The sequence below is a fragment of the Sardina pilchardus genome, chromosome 11 (assembly GCF_963854185.1).
Source record: "Sardina pilchardus chromosome 11, fSarPil1.1, whole genome shotgun sequence".
NCBI classification, from domain to species: Eukaryota; Metazoa; Chordata; class Actinopteri; order Clupeiformes; family Clupeidae; genus Sardina; species Sardina pilchardus.
In genome coordinates this window covers 23,735,439-23,754,956 of record NC_085004.1, presented here as the reverse complement: position 1 = coordinate 23,754,956, position 19,518 = coordinate 23,735,439, and the positions used below count along the sequence as shown (strand labels likewise).

The 19,518-nt window shown below is 41.7% G+C and overlaps 2 protein-coding genes across 2 annotated transcripts; both read right to left on the bottom strand.

Moving 5' to 3' along the window:
- Positions 1 to 49: 49 nt before the first annotated feature.
- Positions 50 to 6,725, bottom strand: dpep2 (dipeptidase 2). Its single transcript, XM_062548577.1, has 11 exons — positions 6,614 to 6,725; positions 5,989 to 6,134; positions 5,605 to 5,731; positions 5,397 to 5,526; positions 4,553 to 4,694; positions 4,316 to 4,385; positions 2,819 to 2,995; positions 2,618 to 2,702; positions 2,461 to 2,536; positions 2,194 to 2,329; positions 50 to 1,238 (listed from the first exon to the last, which is right to left on the bottom strand). Exons 2-11 carry the CDS (start codon positions 6,129 to 6,131, stop codon positions 1,038 to 1,040), a joined length of 1,287 nt encoding a protein of 428 aa, XP_062404561.1. The 5' UTR covers positions 6,132 to 6,134; positions 6,614 to 6,725; the 3' UTR covers positions 50 to 1,037.
- A 225-nt stretch (positions 6,726 to 6,950) lies between these two features.
- amfrb (autocrine motility factor receptor b) lies at positions 6,951 to 19,469 on the bottom strand. The gene is made up of 13 exons (XM_062548576.1): positions 18,332 to 19,469; positions 18,122 to 18,214; positions 17,485 to 17,649; positions 16,638 to 16,790; positions 16,198 to 16,238; positions 15,262 to 15,394; positions 14,845 to 14,978; positions 13,987 to 14,097; positions 13,422 to 13,618; positions 12,936 to 13,039; positions 11,575 to 11,709; positions 11,053 to 11,249; positions 6,951 to 8,909 (listed from the first exon to the last, which is right to left on the bottom strand). The coding sequence occupies exons 1-13, from the start codon at positions 18,581 to 18,583 to the stop codon at positions 8,732 to 8,734; spliced, it is 1,893 nt and encodes a 630-aa protein (XP_062404560.1). The 5' UTR covers positions 18,584 to 19,469; the 3' UTR covers positions 6,951 to 8,731.
- Between the last annotated feature and the right edge of the window lie 49 nt (positions 19,470 to 19,518).

Below are 19,518 nucleotides of genomic sequence, written 5' to 3'. Positions count from 1 at the left end.
CCATTCAGCAGTGAGGATAATCAAGTAGATTAAAAAGAAATCATATGTATTTCACTGAATAATGCACTTATTTTATTTGACAAATAAGATGATATCATCATGCAAAAATGACATAAACTACTTTAAATAAAAAACACAATATAATCTTGCATTACATGTATGCTTGCATATGAACACAATGTAGGCTATGTATTTATATCAAATACATTCAAGTGTAAATATGAAATGATCGATAAATGAAGCTAAAAACAGAGACTCTTTGGACATCAAAAACAGTGATGCAAAATAGCTGAGGTGATAAGTTTTCAAGACTTGTCCGGAAAACTCCAGATTTGCTGCCATGGGATATTCAAACCCTTTGTTTGATATGTCTGAGAGGTTACATTTTTGATACAGGGAAATCAGAAAGTTGCTAGTAAGACTATATTTTACAGTACTTTCCAATGCATAGCAACAAAACACACGTTGCTTCATAGTGTTAATATCAAAAGAATAAAATGTTCATAGGCCTATATAATGTTGTGAGCTCACTCACTCACTCACAGAGAGGTGCATGTTTGGTAATCAGCATTTTCCTGCACATTTCTCAGTTACTTTACTCTTCTTCCCTGTATGTAAATGAAGTAAGGATGCAACGATTCACTGATGAATGGATTAGTTGTCAACTATTAAACAATTTGTCAACTATTTTGGTTATCAATTAATCAATTTTAGTTATGTGTGTGGAAAGTTCTCTGATTGAAGCAACTTCAGTAACCTGCTATTTACTTTCTCCTCTATGCAAATTACTGACATTAACCTGAACAACATCTTTGACGTGTGGACAAAATGAGACATTAGAGGACATCAGCTTGAGCTTTGTGAAATGCTGATTAGCAGTTTCTGAACGTTCAGACATTTTATAGACCAAACAACTAATTGATGAATTGATAAAACAATCAACTGTGAAAATAATCACAGCCCTGAAATAAAGTGCTACATGTACATCTGAGCTGCTCGCTGTCCGTCTAAACCCTGAGGAGTGGTCTCGGTCTGCTCTACTGAAGGAATAAACAGATCAGGAGTGACATCATTACGAAAGCTCCATCCGACAGGAAACTGCCCTCACTCTTGACCGTGGACGTCCTGGACTTAACGTGTTGCGTGGGAGGCCTCAGAGCCAGACGGCAAGCATTCTCAGCCTCTTTCAGTGGGATCTCCGTCTCGATTGGATGGGTGTTTTTCAACGAGTCTCGTACCTGGGAAAGTGGATCCAAATAAGAATCATTCAATTGGTCCGTCGATTTACTTAGAGTGCAAAATCACCATGCAGGGTGGTCTCAATGCACTTTACAAAAAGTTAGAATAAAAAAAGCCAAAAATAAAGGTAAAGCCCTAATTGGCAAATATGGGTAGGAGATTTTTTAGTCACCAAAAAATAAACAGTGAGGGAACGATGCAAAAACAGTACAAATGTATAATCACAAAATTATATTCATTAAAATATATCATTAAAAGTTGTTTATTAATGATTATATGGCTCTTTAGAGTCCTGCAGAAAGTTCCATTCACTTGAATGGGCCTTCCCAACAGAGGCTAAACCCATATAATGGCCGCTGCAACGTATAATGACTGCTGTCAGTGGCAAGGGATTTTGTGTTTCTGATTCACTCATCTCATTCTGCAAATAGTTGGCTTGCTTATCGCGATGGAACTTCATTTAAAGTGAAAGCCAGAAAAGTAATACAATTGCCACGCAACATCTGAAACTTTCACGTTCCATTTGTGTGGCAAACTATTTGTGTTCTCAGTGGAAACCACAAAATGTTGACAACATCATTTTAAAAGACCCACAGTGCGAAGTTTCTGTACTTGTTTTGGCAAGCAGGTGTAAAATAAGCAGGATAATGTATTGTCTGCTGGTTATTATTGGAAAATAAGTCCCTTCAGGACAAAGCAAAACGTGTCCGCATCCTGTTCGCCTGACGGTACTTAATGCCCGATAAGGATTGGCAGACAATACATTATCCCTTACACAAAACAAAATATGTAAATGTTAAATAGGCTCAATAATTCATTAAACAATTACATAGCTTGTGGATAAGTGTTTGATATAAATAGATATGGGAAGAATCAGGTCACCCACTTGACAGATACTCCATTCTAAGACTATTATTAGCTATCATATTAGTAAACATCTTGTGCCCAGCTCACTCTCTCAACGTCCTCGAACACTCTGATGAAGTTGAGCCTGAGCACTCCTGCCAACTCGGCCTCTGTCCAGCTCCTACGCAGAAGCTCCTGGATCAGTGATGGATATTTGGATACATCCTCCAAGCCCTCCGGGAAACTACGGAACAGTGATCCTGCATTAGCATAAACACTCTGACGCAGCTGATGTACAGGAAACCACATGGAACCGGGTGAGTAATGAATCCGACACGTGTGTTGTTGCGAAACCATCCATGTGGAGATACTCACTCAGAGGCACCATCAAAGTCCCCGCCAATTCCAATACTGTCGGTCCCAATCTGTCTCTTGATGTGGTCAAAATGGTCTGAAAGAAGAATAGCATTTGAATGTATCATTTACTTGTTTGAGGGTGAGCATTCAGTAGTTTACATGAATGATTTCTCACCAGCAACAACGGAGATGTTTGCTTTGAGACTGCAGCCAACAAACTCAGAGTAAAAATTGACCATAATGAGCCCCTTGTTGTCTTTCTAAAAAAATGACACAAAACACAAGAATGCTATTCCACACTGACAGAAGGTAATGACACACTGTGATAAACTTTTTTGGCATCAGTAAGTGAGTGAGCGTGTGTGTTGAGGCTAACCAGCGCGTGCAGCAGGTCATCTGGAATGTTGCGGAGGTGGTTGCACACGGTGTAGGCCGAGGAGTGGCTGAAGATGACCGGGGCCTTGGAGACATTCAGCACTGCCCATGCAGTGGCCCAGGAGGAGTGCGAGAGGTCCACCATCATCCCCAGTCTGTTCATCTCCTCCACCACAACCTAGAGTGAGAGACAACATAGGGTGCCTCTCAACAACCCTCCTCGATCCTCGATGCTCGGTCCTCCAGGCTCGTTCCCACTGATCTACAGTATAACTAACACTGGATAGACTATCACATTGTTGCCGCCCCATCATTCTTTATGTAGATCAGTGCGGACGAGGCCCGAGGAAGGAAGGGAGGATGTATAAAAGATGAATGAGAGGCACCCATAGACTCACGTCACATCAACATTGAGAGCACTATACATTCAACATGTATATTTCACATTTAAATCATACTGTATTTGAATCACACACTCACAAATACTGCCCTCATTCTGACATCAAAAGGGAGTAACATTTGCCCCTTTCTTATCACATAACACAGGAAGACATTCAGCCAAAGATCCTTCATTGCTGACAAGATAGAGCAACATAATGCATCTCTATGAAAGCAAAATTCAAACAGTTCCTGTCTGCTTAAGGAAAGACGTCATAGTGGGATATCGACAAGCAGTTCAGTTCTAATGTAACGTCACTTTTAGGTCTGCTTAAAGGGGGATTCCCCCCCCCCCCCCACCCCTTTGCGAAAACAGAAGGCGGAAATTGTCGAACGTTTGCGCCTCTCGCTCCGCTTTAACCCTCTCTGGTTAGATATATGTGGAATATTCTGTGCATATGCTTTGCATGAAATACTGCATTATGACAATATGAGCATACATAGAATATTCAAAGCAGCCACATTGCTCTAAGAACACGGCATCGTCTGCTGCATGTTATTGATAGACAACAGTGTTTAGCAGCTGAGAGGGAACAATGGCAACAGCATAATAGTGCTAAACAAAGAAATGTCAGCAAATTTCTGCTGATCTGTTGAAAAGGTCACATTTCCTTCCCTCTCAGATAAGACTAAATGCTTCCCTTTTTCTAAAACATGCCTTAGAAGAAGTATTGCAGAGCCTTGTCAAGATCTGTGTGGCCTGTTAACATGGATGGCATTAAGGATTTCACCTGTTGCATTAGAAACATTTTGGGAACATAATTTTCTTGCTCAATTTCTGCTATTCTCCTGAAACAGTTCATGCGAGAGACTTGTCGAGATATGTGACTAGTTAAGTGAGATAATATTAAGGATTTCATCTGTTGTGTTTTTGGGAACATAATTCGCTCTGTCTGTTATTCTCCTGAAACAGTTCATGCCATGGCAGCCCAGACATGTCATTACTGTAATGCAGACTTGCACTCAATTATATGTCCTCAGCTACAGTATATGACCATTATAAAACATAATTCCATTTATCAGTTTAATTGATGTTTTTACAGTACCTCAAAGATCCTACCTTTCCAAATTCTGATAAACTGCTGTTCTCCTTTTTATACATTTGATAACGGTTGGATGACGATTCAGCCCTTAAAAGAAAAACAGTATCAGTTACTGATAGAGTGGGGATATCTGCAGCTCTATTCATCATGCATGGCTGCATATTGTCTTTTAAAGCGGATACTCATCTTGTACTCTGCCATAGTGTATACTAGTGTATATGCAATTACACAGAGGATCAATTAAAGACATTTACCAGGGCGTGTTGCATGTGTGCGTCAGAGCCATTGAGCGCACTCCTAGTCTGTAGAACATGCGTAGCGCAGGCAGGGAGCTGTCTATGATGTGCCCGCCCTCAAGGCTCAGCAAACATGCAATTTTCTTGGTATTCCTCAGCCCTTAAGCGACAGAACCCACAAAAACACATACCCAAACGTAAAGGCAAATGTTACAACTGACAAGCTACACAGGACATGAATGGTTGAATTTTCCACTCCTTTTATATCCATGTGAAAAGTGGAAAAATGTTAAGCAATGCTTTGTTTGGATAATAGCCCTGACAACTGGGCGGTCTCACACAAACAAGATATTGGGAATCCCTCAGAAATTGCACATAATGAAGGGAAAAGCCCAGGGACATCATTAAGTGTTCCAAGGCCATTACAGATTGAATAGCCTTTCTCCTCACGAAAGGCTATTCAATACAATCCAACTGAGGTGGGGGAAAAAAATTTGAGGGAACATAATGGCAAAGAAGAGTTTAATGCCAACAAAGGTCAGACAAGCCTGTTTAGAAGAAGCCCAAGGCCTGACACACCCCAGGCCAAAATTGGAGGGGTGTAGGATCCAGCATGAAAGTATCACAAGAGGAAAAGATATCCGCATACCATTTAGTTCCCATTCTAATATTTTTCTACTGGTTGACTTCCGTGGCCAGACTTACTGAGGAAGCACAAGAGGTTCAAAACGTCACACAATAATGATGATGATCATCATCATCATCATAATAACAAATATATAAGTGGGAGCTACATGTGTGGTGGGCGGATCTCTTTTCCTCTACAGATAAGCCTGTTAGTAAACTACAGCATTTAATGTACCTTCGGATGAATTGACTAGCTCGAAATCCTGCCATTCACTGCACAGCCGGATAATCACATCAATTTGCTCAAGGGCCAGTCGCACGGCATCTTTGTCTTGGGCAGTGCACATCACATATGCTGCAAATACCTGCAATGACAGGAGATTACACTCTTAAGATATCACCAGATGAAAGTTAAAATATTAGTAGGCAGAGAGTCACATTACCTGCGCTCCAACATAACCCGTTTTTAGGCGATTTATGTCTGTGGCAACTTGTGGAATCCTGTATGGGTCAATCTGACTCAGTTTATTGTTATGCCTGATCCTCAGCTGTAGTGCAAGATCATTGTGTCTAAAGGGAGACAAATTATTTCAAGTGCAAATATTGAAGACACCTGTTACATAAATGTGATCAATATACCTACAGACCTGGTTACAAGATAGATAGATAGATCGATAGATAGATAGATAGTGTCACAGCAGCTTCAAGACAGACAACACCACACATTCATACAACAAAAGGCAACAAACTAATACATGTGAGGGGAACTAAACTCTATCCACCATCAGCAACCAAAAATAAACCACATAAAAGGTAGGTCTACTTACCCGTCTATTAATCGGTATTTTGACATGAGGTCCACCGTTTGTTTTCCGAAGCTAGACTCGGAGTTAACATCACACTGGACCAAGAAGCCAAACCATGTCAAAAATATCCACACAGTGTGTACTCCAACAGAATGAGGCAGCATTTCCTGTGATACATCATTCATAGATTTGTGTGCGCATACATTCGCGAGTCAAGAAATTCATGTAACCTAAACCGACTGGATGTGAAGTTCAAATGCAACTTGGAGCTTGGAGCATTAGATTCAGTGGCGCGTAATGTGTCTGACATTCGCAAAAAGATATCGAAGTATATTTTGGAAGAGGAAAACTCGCACGCAGCCTACATGAGCCTAAAGGTGGGCTATAGATAACAATTATTAGCAGCTTATGCACTGCTTAGTTAGAATATTGTCGGTGCATGTCAGCGTGAAGGAAAAAGAAAAAAAGGATCGCCACAAGTGTTTATTTGTGAACTTTAAAGATAAAATGCCCGTATGATGAACTGATATACTTCATTAGAATGAATGTCGTCCTGTCTTTAAAAACGCATTTATTTCACTGCTATAAGCTACGCTAAGGTTAAATACAATTCCTCAAAAACACAAACTGCCAATGGCAAACTTACTGTCAATTTCCCAGAGTTCCTCAGGCTAGGACGCAAGACTTACGATGGCACTTTGTCGTAGTTGTCAGTGAGAAATATGCGTTTGGCTACATCATATCCATTTCTGTACACCCACCCATGACGCTGTACATGAACTCTGAGCAACATAAGATTACTACATTTGTTGACAGAAGAATATTTCAGTCTCAGCACCGCCCTCTGCTGATGTAAATGATGGATGTCCATACAAATAACAGTAGATTAAAGTTTCATTTAAAAACTTTAATTAGCAGATATATTCATAATGGTACAATTATAATACATATAAAAACTAATTCATTCAGCACTGACACTACTCTCCAATTTAGGCACAATAATTTAATAATAAAGCTCTATCAGTAGGCCCTACAGCCAATCTCTCATTGAGAAAACATTTCAAACCATCATCTACAATGTTGGGGAAAAATATCGAAAAAATAGACCTCGGAAATAAAATAATATACTTGACAATTTTTTTTTTTGCATAGGACAAACAGCTGAATGTCCAGCAACCTAAAATAAAATAAAATCTCTCATTGCACATCTCACGTGATGACAAGACCGGGTATGTTCGTTTCTTCTCTGCTGATGTTCAAGGGACAAAGAAAATCAAATGTAATACCTTCACTGGAGTGTTACACGACAGATATGAAATAACAATGGTAGCTTTATGGCCAGGCACTGCAACAGCACCTCTCAGGTCTCTCGTTAGCTAAATGGAAAAGGTTACTGTTAATGGGAGATATTAGCCCACCTCACTCAAGTAGGCAAAGAAATGCAAACAGAACATTTTATGTAACCTCTATATGAGCCCCCATACAGACTGGGCCGAGTTAAGGAGACCCAGATTGCTCATGGTTAACAAACAAAAACAAAAAACAAAACAAAAAAGAAAATCAACTTCTTATCTGTGTCAATGCTTTATCACAACTTTTTCTGCTTTTGTTTAAACACCATGTGCAACAGGGGATATGTGTCCCTTTAAGACTGTAAGAAAGTAACCCATACATTCTTAAAATATTGATCATTTCAAGGTAAAAATGTCCTCAGCAGTCTTTGATACTAATGAAAGGCAAACTTAAAAAAAAAGGTGGGCAGATTGTAAGATGCATTGAGTAGAATAAGAAGCGGCTCTGTTGCCATCCACCTACATTAGAAAAATAAAATGGGGTCAAGGGTTAGTAACACATATAGACAAAAGTTCCATGCTGTAATCAAAAATTATGCTGGAAAAAAAAAAAAAAAAAAAAACACAAACTGACAGTGTCTCTCATCAGGAAGACAATGATATGGATGTCTGATATGTGACCTTAAGCAGTAGTGATATGGATCATGTGGGAGCAAAGTCTATCTATGTAGTACAGTTTGTCTCCGTTCAACTGATGGATTCAATGAGAACACTCCGGTGGTACATTCTGGCTCAAGAGCAATACAAGGAAAAGATAGAGAGAGATTGAGAGATGGGGGGGAGAGGGGGAGAGAGAGAGAGAGAGAGAAAGAGGGAGAGACAGAGACAGAGCGAGAAAGTGAGAGTATCCAGTACATGAAAAACACTGACATCCCAGGTTAAACCACAGCTATAAACGTTAACCTTCCATTCCTCGGATCCAACAAAAATAAGAGAAAAAAATAATAGCAACCAACTCTGGTGCTTGTTGTGACTCTGCAACACACAATGTCTGAACACAAACCATGCAGCAGCCATCTTAAACTTGCATGCTACCACCGGGCATCGTCTATTGTCCTTTTGCAACACTGAAAGCTTCAATGCCATGCCAACGCTCTTCAAGAAAGCTTCTAGTAGTGATCTGGAGTAGGAAGACCCGACCAATCAGATCTGGCTAAGGCAACCCTAGAGGTAGCAGTTCTCCGCTTTGTCTCGTCTGGTTCTCTGTAGGTACTTTCAACTACTGTTTTAAGAGAAGGCTGTGAGTGAGAGAGAGCACAGGCTGCTTGAACTGGTTCTGTTGTGTTTATTGGTGAGTGTATCTCTGTGTGTGTGTGTGTGTGTGTGTGTGTGTGTGTGTGTGTGTGTGTGTGTGTGTGTGTGTGTGTGTGTGTGTGTGTGTGTTGTTGCTCAAGGGTCCTCAGTGTCCTGGCTCACTCCGCAGGGTATGGCTGCCTGTTCATGCGGCGCTCGGCGGCTGCTGCTAAAGTGTGTCTCTTCCTCAGTGCTGGGTTTGAGCTGGGCTCAGCCTCCTCCAGAGATGGCAGATCTTCATCCTCATCCTCGTCTTCGTACTCCTCCTCCTCTCCCGGGCTTCTATTTATGAACCTCCTGTGACAAGGAAGGAAGGAACATAGACAGATGCTATCAGCTTGTACGATACACAAACCTCAGACAGCAGACTCCCATGACCTCCAGATTATGTAGTGTGATTTCGCAGGCTGTGTGGGGTAGATTTCATTTCCGTCTGGCTGTGTGTGTGTGTGTGTGTGTGTGTGTGTGTGTGTGTGTGTGTGTGTGTGTGTGAGAGAGAGAGTTTTCAATCTCAATACAATCATTTGTAGTGCCAATAACCACTGAAAAAATCGCTATAGGCGCTGTACAGAGCCCAAAGCCCATGACCCCCTTGAACCTTACACCTGTACATCATGTTTTTATGTTCTGCCATTGTATTGCAGACTGTATTTGTATTTACTTTCTAATTAACATTATCTGGGCAGACAAAATTCACAAACTGAAGCATAACCGCTAATTTTACAAAATTCAGAAAATACTGCAGATTACATAATTCAGAAAAGATTAAATTACTTTTGCTTTTGCTTCTCTTATAACTATAGTTTCATGGCTACATCATTGTCTTTCCTGCTCTTGGTTTAACTGAAAGACGGTTCTCCGAAGCTCTGCTAGTCATTTTCCCTGTCATAGGCTGACTGTTGCTTCATGATGATGAAGTCTAGACTACTTTTCTTGAAACTGCCAATGCGTCTGGTCAACATTTCCTTTTTTCTTCAGAAACACCGTGTGTTACGGTAATTATCGTTGAGTCATTTATTTTCAGGGAATATTTTTGCTGGTTTCAAGAAACCATGCGTGATGGTCATTATAATGCCTTCCACAGTTTAGGGCTAATCTAAGCTCAGAAACTAAACTCTATGATGAGATCTCATCTAAAGTCATACACCAGGACTACCTGTGTCTTCACATCAGCCTTTTAAACACAACAGAGCACTTAAAGCTCTCTCAAAGTTTCTCTGGTGCCATGCAACATATGTTTAAAATGTTTGACAAATCAATCGATCAATACATAGTTTATAGTGCAGTATCTCCATGTAACATGGTCGCACTACTAGGCCTGTCGCGATATTCAATAAATCAATAAATCGCACAATAAAAAAAATGAGCTCGATAACTTTGCCGCCCGCGATAATTTCCATTTTCATGCTTGATTGTTTTTCTTCTCTCTCTCTCTCTCTCTCTCTCTCTCTCTACGAAAGAGAGGATAACCACGGTGCTTCCTTTAGCGCAGCCTAACGAGGAGTGAACCCTCATGTCAGTCAGTTGTCAGACATGTATCTTTCAAAAACATGACGGACAACTTTACTTTCTTACATTCATTTGATTAACAGGCTAGACGAGGCTTTGGCGATTGGCCTAAGCACACTGAAGAGGCTTTCTGTTGTAGCTTGACAGGTATGGGGGTAAAAATAGTGATAATGCAGTTCAGAAAATCATGCTTATAAGCTACGTTTTTTCATCATCTGATAAAGACACACTCTGCAAAGTCTGCACTCCGCTGAGAGCTCAAGAATCAGCCAAAACAGCCGGCAGCTCCGGTTAAAATGTCGTAAGCTAATTGTCAGCTGTGGTGAAATGTGTTCGTAATATGTCATAAACGTAGCATACCTATGAAAAGGCTTTGCAGTAGGATTATCCGATGACCAACTTATTGCTTCAATTTGTGTTTTATGTGACGTGCAGATGCTGGGTTCATGCCGTTTTGCGCAAGTTTCAAATGTTTAGCTGACTGCGTAGGCCTAATTGATCAGCTATGATGACATTTAGTTCTGTGCATAAGGCTTAGCAACTGTCACTCTACACGCCCCCTGTTCCATGTCACGTTTTAATTTGCTGGCCCTTAAACAGAGTCTTAGTAGAGACTGAGAGTCCATTGTATTTATTGTTTTTGGTTGTTTTGTTCATTTATTGTGGATATTTAAAAATGTCTTCCCATTCCAGTTCCTTATTCTTTAGAAATACAAGTTATTGATCTTTGAAAAGGGGTACCTGCATTATTATGCCATTATCATTATATTAGATAACAATATTATCGTTTATCGCAATAATTTCTGGGACAATTTATCGTCCAGCAAAATTTGTTATCGTGACAGGCCTACGCACTACACTTCATACAAACACAAATGAAACAACCCTAAGCATACAACCCACAATAAAATCCTGCAGCGCTGTTGTGTACCTGCGTGCTTGCTGGAGTAGTTCTTCCTTCCTCTGCAGAAGCATCTTCTGGCGCTCCTCAGCCGACTTGGAGAAGCGGCTGCCCCGCACCTCCAGGCTCTCTGGCTCCGTGGACGCGGTGTCCCCGCCCGAGGAGCTGCTCCCCGCCGCCAGATCCTCAGGGGGCGCGCCCATCTGGAGAGGCACCCGCTCCACTGTCTGCCATCACACACAGCACATGTGCAACACAAAACACAACACAAGGGTTAAGAATAACTCTGTTGCCTGATGGTGTGTATATTGTTGCTTTATCATTGGCACTGAATCATCTACAAGACTGGCTCTCGACAAACATTAGTCATTTTAAAATCTAGTACCTTTCATATGTCCCTTATCCTCTTATTCTGTGTTTTGAATACCACGCTATGGTGATATGGTCTTCCATGTGTTTAGAACTGAAACGGTCAAATGCCCCACTGGATGCCTACTAATGTCCCCCCCCCCCCCCTACCCCCAACCGAGAGGTCAGCGAAGCAGAACTCACCTGAGTAGGGAAGGGCACCTGGATGCGTCCCTCCAGGATGTTGTCGGTGGTGACCTCCACCGAGCGTGTGAGTTGCAGGTCCTGGAGCAGGAGGTTGTAAGGCACCTGGGGGAACATCTCCTGGATCTGATGGGCCTGAGAGAGAGAGAGGGGGACAAGCTGTTACCACCCATCTGACAGCAGTCGGTCTGCTAAAACAGCCAAATAAGGAAGAGAGACTGACTGGGAATTTCGGTATCATACTAAGCAGTAAAAGAAGTAAACACTTCACTTGAAGGTATCTGCATAAGACTGACATAACACATGAACCCTAACCTTAACTTGTCATGACAGAAAAACGAATGACACTTAATGACAGAAGCGTTCTGTCATAAACATTTATGACTTAATTATAATGTTTATGACACATTCCTGACAGTTCCCTTCCCTTCAAGTAAAGTAGATGTTAATTATGTAAAAAAAAAAAAAAGATATCATGGATTTTCAGGTTGGGCCTGTTTGTCGAATAATGCACTGGTTTTCCAGAGAATTTCCCTGAAGGGTTAGAGTGAAATGCCAAAACGAGTCTGTGATAAGACTGATGTATGCAAAGTAAGGCTTTTTAAGTTTCAACTAGATGACATAGAATGATGGCCACATTTAACCATGTTCTCTGATGCGAACATTGAAGGTGTGAAACATCAGTTTCTGTTAAAAACATGTTCAAATGTAATCTTACAAGCCTATTTACAACCCTTTATTTAGGGTAGGCCGAGGAATAAAATGGCCCATTTAAGATGATATATAGCGCCCCCTCAAGGCGTTATTTCTTTAGCAACTTCCTCCTGAATCTCCAACTAGAAGAGATAAAGTAGCGTGTCTGTGGAGGGAAGCGGCGATCAGAAGGATGGTTTGCATTACAGTCTGTATTTACGTCACAGTCCATCGTTCAGATTCGTCCATTTTGAAGTGCTCATTTTAGAGTTCCAGATTTACATATGGAGGAGGAAACAAATGTGTTTCCCGTTCCTGTGGAAATGTTACGGCCATGAACCGAACTTCTTCAACAAAGCCAAGGTAAAAGTGTTTTTCCATTCGGGATTATCTTTAAAGGGCAACATTATTCTTTACAATTTAACTTTTTAAACCATGAAGAATATTTGATATTGAATAGGAGCATTCTTGAAGAGAATACAAATGTTGGTCTTGAAAGTACTAGTAAATACTGGTAGCAACGAGACTATGTATAAAATTGGAATTTAACACATCACTTTTTTTAAATTGAGGTAAATAGAGAAAGGGCTCTTAGTCATCAGCTCTTTTGATACTTTAAAGTTATTTTGTCACTTCCCAAAACAACAAAAGATCATGACATGTCTCACCATAGCATTGAGCTGAGAGTTGTTGGCCTGTGCAATACTCAGCATGTTGGTGGTGTGCATGACTTCCACTGAGAAGCTGGGCAGCCAACTGGCAATGCGAGATCCTGCAAACCACATCATTGCAGGAAGTTAAAAATGTATCCATTAACAATGCCTATAATACAATGTGAATACTAACATTATCATTTAAGACTTAAAAGATTGAAACGTATTCTATATTGCAAAACATAAAATCCAACTACTTGGATTCTGTAGTTGGATCTTATTTTGTGCAATATATAGTACAATACTATAGAATACCACAGAATCCATATACCAGCAGTACTGGTGAATAAACAAACCACTACTCTTCACTTCAAAGAGGCTGACACACATAGGTTGAGGTGGGGCCAAGTAAAGCAAACAACACACAGTTCATCTAGCATCATAAAAGTCCTGCAGTTATCTAAGGTCACATCTGAGATCCAGCATGGGCTTTTACAGTACCATCAAAGTGGAAAAAGTGATTGTGCTGGTTGATGTGGGGTCTGGCGTCTGCAGCAGGGCCCCCAGGGGCCAGGTTGCCCTCCAGGGCCCCCCTCTGCGGGGCATCCCGGGCATGGCCCCCCTCGCCGCTGATGTTCAGGGGCAGCCGGCAGGTCGGGCACGAGGTGTCCTGCTCCAGCCAGGAGCGCAAACAGGAGCTGCAAGGAAACATGCAACACTGTAAACATTACAAAGCCTACAGTAGTATTCACGCATGTACACAACGCACAGGCACACGCAAGCACAGATCAAATAACAGTGGTGACAGTGGCCAACTCCCTACAGTAGGTATACTCAGTGTTACACTTCATGGTGTGCGAGATCACAAATGGTATGGCCTACAGTATGCTTGTCACGAAGGATATGACCTATAAATGGCATTGCGAGGAAATAGCAAAACAAATGTTTGATGCCAAAAAAAAGAAAAGAAATGCAATACGTTTCCTGAAACAAATACTGGCAATGCAATTGTTAGTCTCAAAAAACAGCTCATAGTGATTCATCAGCAGAGCAATACACAACTCACTTGTGGAAGAGGTGTCCACAGGGCAGCTTGCGTGCAGTGTGCATGGTATCCCAGCAGATAGCACAGTCATCGTTGTTGGCTGCTAACTCCTCTGCAGTGGCCACTGCGAATCTATGAAAACAGACCGTGGAGTAAGCCAAAACCATCTCTCTCACTCACACAGACACAGACCAGGCTTGTGCAAAATTCAGAATTGAATTGAGAATTACTCAATTCTTGAATTTGAATTGAGGTCAAAAACAGGATGAAGAATATCAATTTATATTTGAATTAAAGGAAGTAGAATTGAAATTCAATGAAATTCAAAGAAACACATATACATAATGTAAGTGGTGCTTAACAATGAAGCTTCACAGTAGTCAGATATGATTCCATCAAACACACAACTTATAATTTAAAACAGTAACTAATTACATTTCCAAAGTAAACACCCCGAAACTGAAAGTGTGAGATAAGATTCAACATATTGTTTATGTTGTGTGACTGTCGAATTGATTTGAATTGCCATTACTTTAATTCCACTTCCTGTCATTCCAAATTCAACTTCCCGTAGGGTGGAGTCAATTCAATTCCAATTCCTGAATTGAATGGAGGCCAATTCTAAAATTCTGAATTTTGCACAAGCCTGACACAGACTAACCAGAGTTTAAAAACATTGCAACCACAGTCCACCCCATTCTCCCAGGTGATTCTCAAGACCGCTCATTCACTCAAAACCTGGCCAAGGATTACCGGCACACTAAATCTGTGCCTAAGGCTCGGACATTACACAACCAGGCCATCAGCAAATCCCTAGCCATGACAGAGGGAGTAGAGGCCGGCGTTGTGAGCTACTAACTACAACTAAGGGCAGCAGACCTGGCCTCCATGTTGTCGATGACGCGGAGGTAGTTCTTGTGGCGACGCAGGCGACGCTGCACCTCGTGGAACAAGTAGCGCAGCTGCATGAAGATCACCAGGCTGGCCATGGACAACCAGATGTTCCCAAAGAGCTAGAGAGAGAGAGAGAGAGGGAGAGAGATAATGTGAGATGCAGTGAGGGAGAGAGTTAGATCAAAGAAAGGGTGATCATGTATTCATCTCTTCACTTCATAGCTCATTTGATCAGCATTCAAGATCATTTATCTCTATGCCTACATAGTCCAGTGAACTCATTTCATAGTTCTCCCTGGTAATTTAGCATCACACATGCAACCATGAATGGAGTACACTACGGTAAGCCTCGCTATGAGCCTCCCTGAGTTAGAACAGAAACTCAACCCTCCCATCACTCACCAACATGTGGATGTGATGCATGAGGTCCAAGGACAGCATGACCATCTCCATGACAAAGTCAGTGTAGTAGATGTGGCTGCCTTTGCCCTCCCAGGTGCCCTCGTGGTTCAGATCCCACAGGTGAATGGAGTAGCTGAAGGAACGAGGGGGATAGTGAGTCAGTGACCACAACAACACACCTGTGGTGTGCCTCTGGTGAAATGTTATGTCCTAAAGCTTCATGCACTAGCAGTAAAGTTGTTTTAAACTGGTTTGCTGAAAAGTCAGTGCCTTTTCAGAGTCAGTCAACATACACTGAAAAGTAACACAGCTGAATGATTTTATATCTCTGTCCATATCAGTCAGGATAGCAATTCAGAGACCACAACAACACGCCTGTAGTGTGCCTCTGGTGAAATGTGATGTCCTAAAGCTTCAACTTGTTGAATTTCGAGAGAATGCAGACATGCAGTGTTTATTTTGATAGATGAGACAATAGGTCAAGCACTAGCGGTAAAATATGTGCTTCTTCCATTGAGAGTCCATTGAGTCATTCCATGAGTGATTTTAAACTGGTTTGCTGAAAAGTCAGTGCCTTTTCACAATCAGTCAACATACACTGAAAAGCAACACAGCTGAATGATTTTACATCTCTGTCCATAATATCAGTCTTTTATAAACATAGCCCTAAGGATCATTTAGACACTAGAATGCCTACAGTATGTGACTAGCCCTACTGTTTGTTAGCTCAAAAATAATCCTTTAATTAACGAGTCTGCTAACTAAATAAAGCCCTAATCTCCCTTTCCCTTTGCCACACAAAGCTGCCATTTCAGCTGACGTGAGCTCTGGGTAAGCAAGGAGAAAGGAGTTTCTCTCAAACAAGAAGGAGGCGACTTAAGACCAGGTGCCAAAGCAAGAAACGAGATCATTATCTTTGGGTGTGCTGAGGCTTACCGCATAATGACATGGCCAGTGCGCACTGTCACCAACATACACTAGGGGAAAGAGAGACAAAAGAAATATATTGAAACAAATATTCAGGAGCTATACACTGCAACTAGACAACATCTTGGATTGTCACAAGGGGATGTATTTGTGGAGCACATGTGTTGCAGGAAACAAAACACAGCTGAACACATCAACCATAGGATGGCTCGACTAAATTTATATTCAATAACACCTATCCGAAATAGACATCCTGACATCCATTGGGTCTTTTGAAACAAGACTAATTTTAGAGCGCCCTGAACAACATATGAACAACAAACATACATACGCCCATGAACACAAACACAGACGCAAAGGCTTTTGAATAGAACACTTAGGCCTGTGTATTTCAAATGAGAAAAACATATGGGTGAGCTCATGGGTGATTGCCATGTCACGTATTTCACCTCAGCAGCCATGAAGGACAGCGTGTGCATGCCATGGGCCGGCGCCCACAGGCCACACAGCACTCCCAGGCCACAGCAGGAGAGGAGGAGACCCGCCAGCAGGGACATCACCCGCATGTGACTGCCCAGGGGGGTGGTCGGGGAGAAGGAGAGCTATGGGACAAAAAACACACACACACACACACACACACACAAACACACACATATCAGCCAACGTATAGCCTAATGCTTAACGACAGTAGGTAGGACAATGTCTGATATAACCTAAAATCTAAAAGGACATGCAAATGTAACATTGACCTATATGTCCGTAACCTGCGATCATAACCTGAAAACAAATGAAAACAAGTCCCTGGAGACCTAGCTTCTCAGATGCACAACATGAGCAGCCCCTTGCATGACCAAAACTCTAGGCCTCACATGCTTTAGCCGGATACTATTAATAGAGGCAGACCTGAAAAAAGATATGGCCTACCGTTGTCACTCATTTTAAAAGATGTACGGTCTCATAGCACAGCAATTTGTAACAGTTTATACTGTAGACAACAGTATTTCAGTGTTTGCCCCTTCACTCTAAAGTGCTTTGGGTGCCTTGAAAGAAGCAATATGCAAATATAATGCGTTGTGCTGTACTGTTGCTATGCAAGTAAGAAAGTGTAAAGACAGGCTCGGAGTAAGACTAAGACGATGAGCAGGTTTTCTGGGCCTTACAAAAAAAATGTCAGTCACATGGCATCCCCAAGCCCCCAAAAATTGCCTTCGGTTTCACCACACCTGCTAGTACATGAGAATGCAAACTCCCTTTTGTGTTTACACTAGAGACAAACAAGTGCCCGATTTAACTCACATATTCAAAGCGGTCCTTGCATAACTGAACCATGAGGTGGAGGAAGATGAGAGCAGCGAACCAGAGGCACCACATGACCACCTCTTCCACCGTCTGCACGTTCAGGACTCCAAAAATGAAGATGAACTTGTAAAAGATGAAGTTCCAAAACTTGTCTTTCAAGTGCTAGACAGATCAGGACAGGAGCAGAGTCAGAAAGCAGGTTAACTTGTAGCAAAGGCTATCCAAGAGAACAGATGTCACCCTGGTCGGAGATAAAACAGTGGACAGCAGTAGGGCATCTAAAGGCCATTCCACATCCAACAAAACAAATTCATAACTTGGTACACACGAGTCTTCGTATTTTGTTTTTGCTCTTAAGACTAGAGGAAGAGGTAACCACCACAACAACTGAGACAACTTTAACACTTCTACACCTAGTAAACTTTACAGAAGGGGCAAGCACTTAATATAGCTGACCCCACACTGGAAAAGCCTACCAGTCCCATGTAAGAAGCCTGCATTCTCATAACTACTGGGCCTCATGGAGAGGCCGATTTTTTTCTACTCATGTGTATCTAATTCATTCACTTATTAAATGTCTTTATTTTGATATAATACAGCTGACTGGAACATGAATTGACACAAATCATCATACCTGCTTTTCACTGACTCTGAGAGCTCCAAAAATCATCCATTGGATCATTTTGGCAATGACCATAAGAGTGCAACAAGCGGTGTTGACAAGCACCTTGGGGTAAAATCAAAATTAGGGTTGTATAAATAAGGCACGACAGCATATCTGAGAAGACATGCATCTTATTTGAATGTGCATTTGAGGACAAAATACTGTTAATATGAAGCTTACCCACACATAAACACTGTCATTAACAAGGTACCACAGGACTGTGGACAACACAACTTCACTGTCCACATCTTCAGTGTGCAGGGGTGTGTCAGCAGAGCCGAGGGGGGCTTCATCCAAAGATGACGACTTCAGCCTAAAATCTGTCAGGGTGCTGTAAGCGCTGTAGATGCTTCCTGTCAACAGGACCGCGCTGAGCGCTATGTAGGTTTGCAAACTGGGCCATGGCAATCTCTCCAAAAACATCAGTGGCATTGCAACTTAAAGCGTGTGGAGGGGGGAAAGAATGTCCAAATCCTCACAGTCTTACAGAGTTCAGATCCTTGGAGTTCCAAACAAGTTCGTCTGACAATGTTAGCCAACTGCGTGGAAAAACTTGTCAACACGTTCCGTCAGACAGTCAGCTGCGTGGGCCAGACAGCTGGATAACTAATATTAAGCTAGCAAGCTAGCTAGCTAACTAGCCAACTATTAACTAGGTTAATTCGAGGCTAACCATCGCTGAAAGTTTCACACAATGAAATGAGTGAACGTAAAACTTGTATACTAAAAGATTTGCTAGGGACGGCACAGATCTCTAAATTCAGGAAATTGGCTTCACAAAATAGTGTTATGAGATGGGCAGCGTCAGCAAACCACGATTGGCAAATGTATCGCTAACGTTAGGTAACCTAAGCTAGCTTTCCACAAACTACCACTTGGCAGCTAACCTCCGCTTTTAGCTGTTACTAGCGAACAATCTCTTATGGCACATCTATATCTCGTTAGACTTTGAACAAGATTAGCCAACGCAACAGATGTATCAAGACGATGGACAACACTTGAATATATGAAAAACATATATTTGGGTTAGCAAATTACTAGCTATCACATGAATGATCAACCTAAGGCTCACCTGACCTGGCTAGCAAACTTAGCAGCTTCGGTTCCAGGATACAATGACAGATACACGTAGATAGGTACGTCAGAGTTTGAAGAGGCTCATTACAAGAATTTAGCTTTTGGGTTGCATCTACTAAATGCGTTCCTTGAGTTTGTCAGTCTTACTGTCCGATGTGTTTGACTCGGGTGGCTTTCCCAGCATAGTCCCCAAACATACTTTCTTCTCCGACGACAGAGAGTGCTTCGAGCGAGAAGACTGGACTTTCTATCTCAAAGTGGAAAGTGGTATCTATGCTGCCACCTACTGG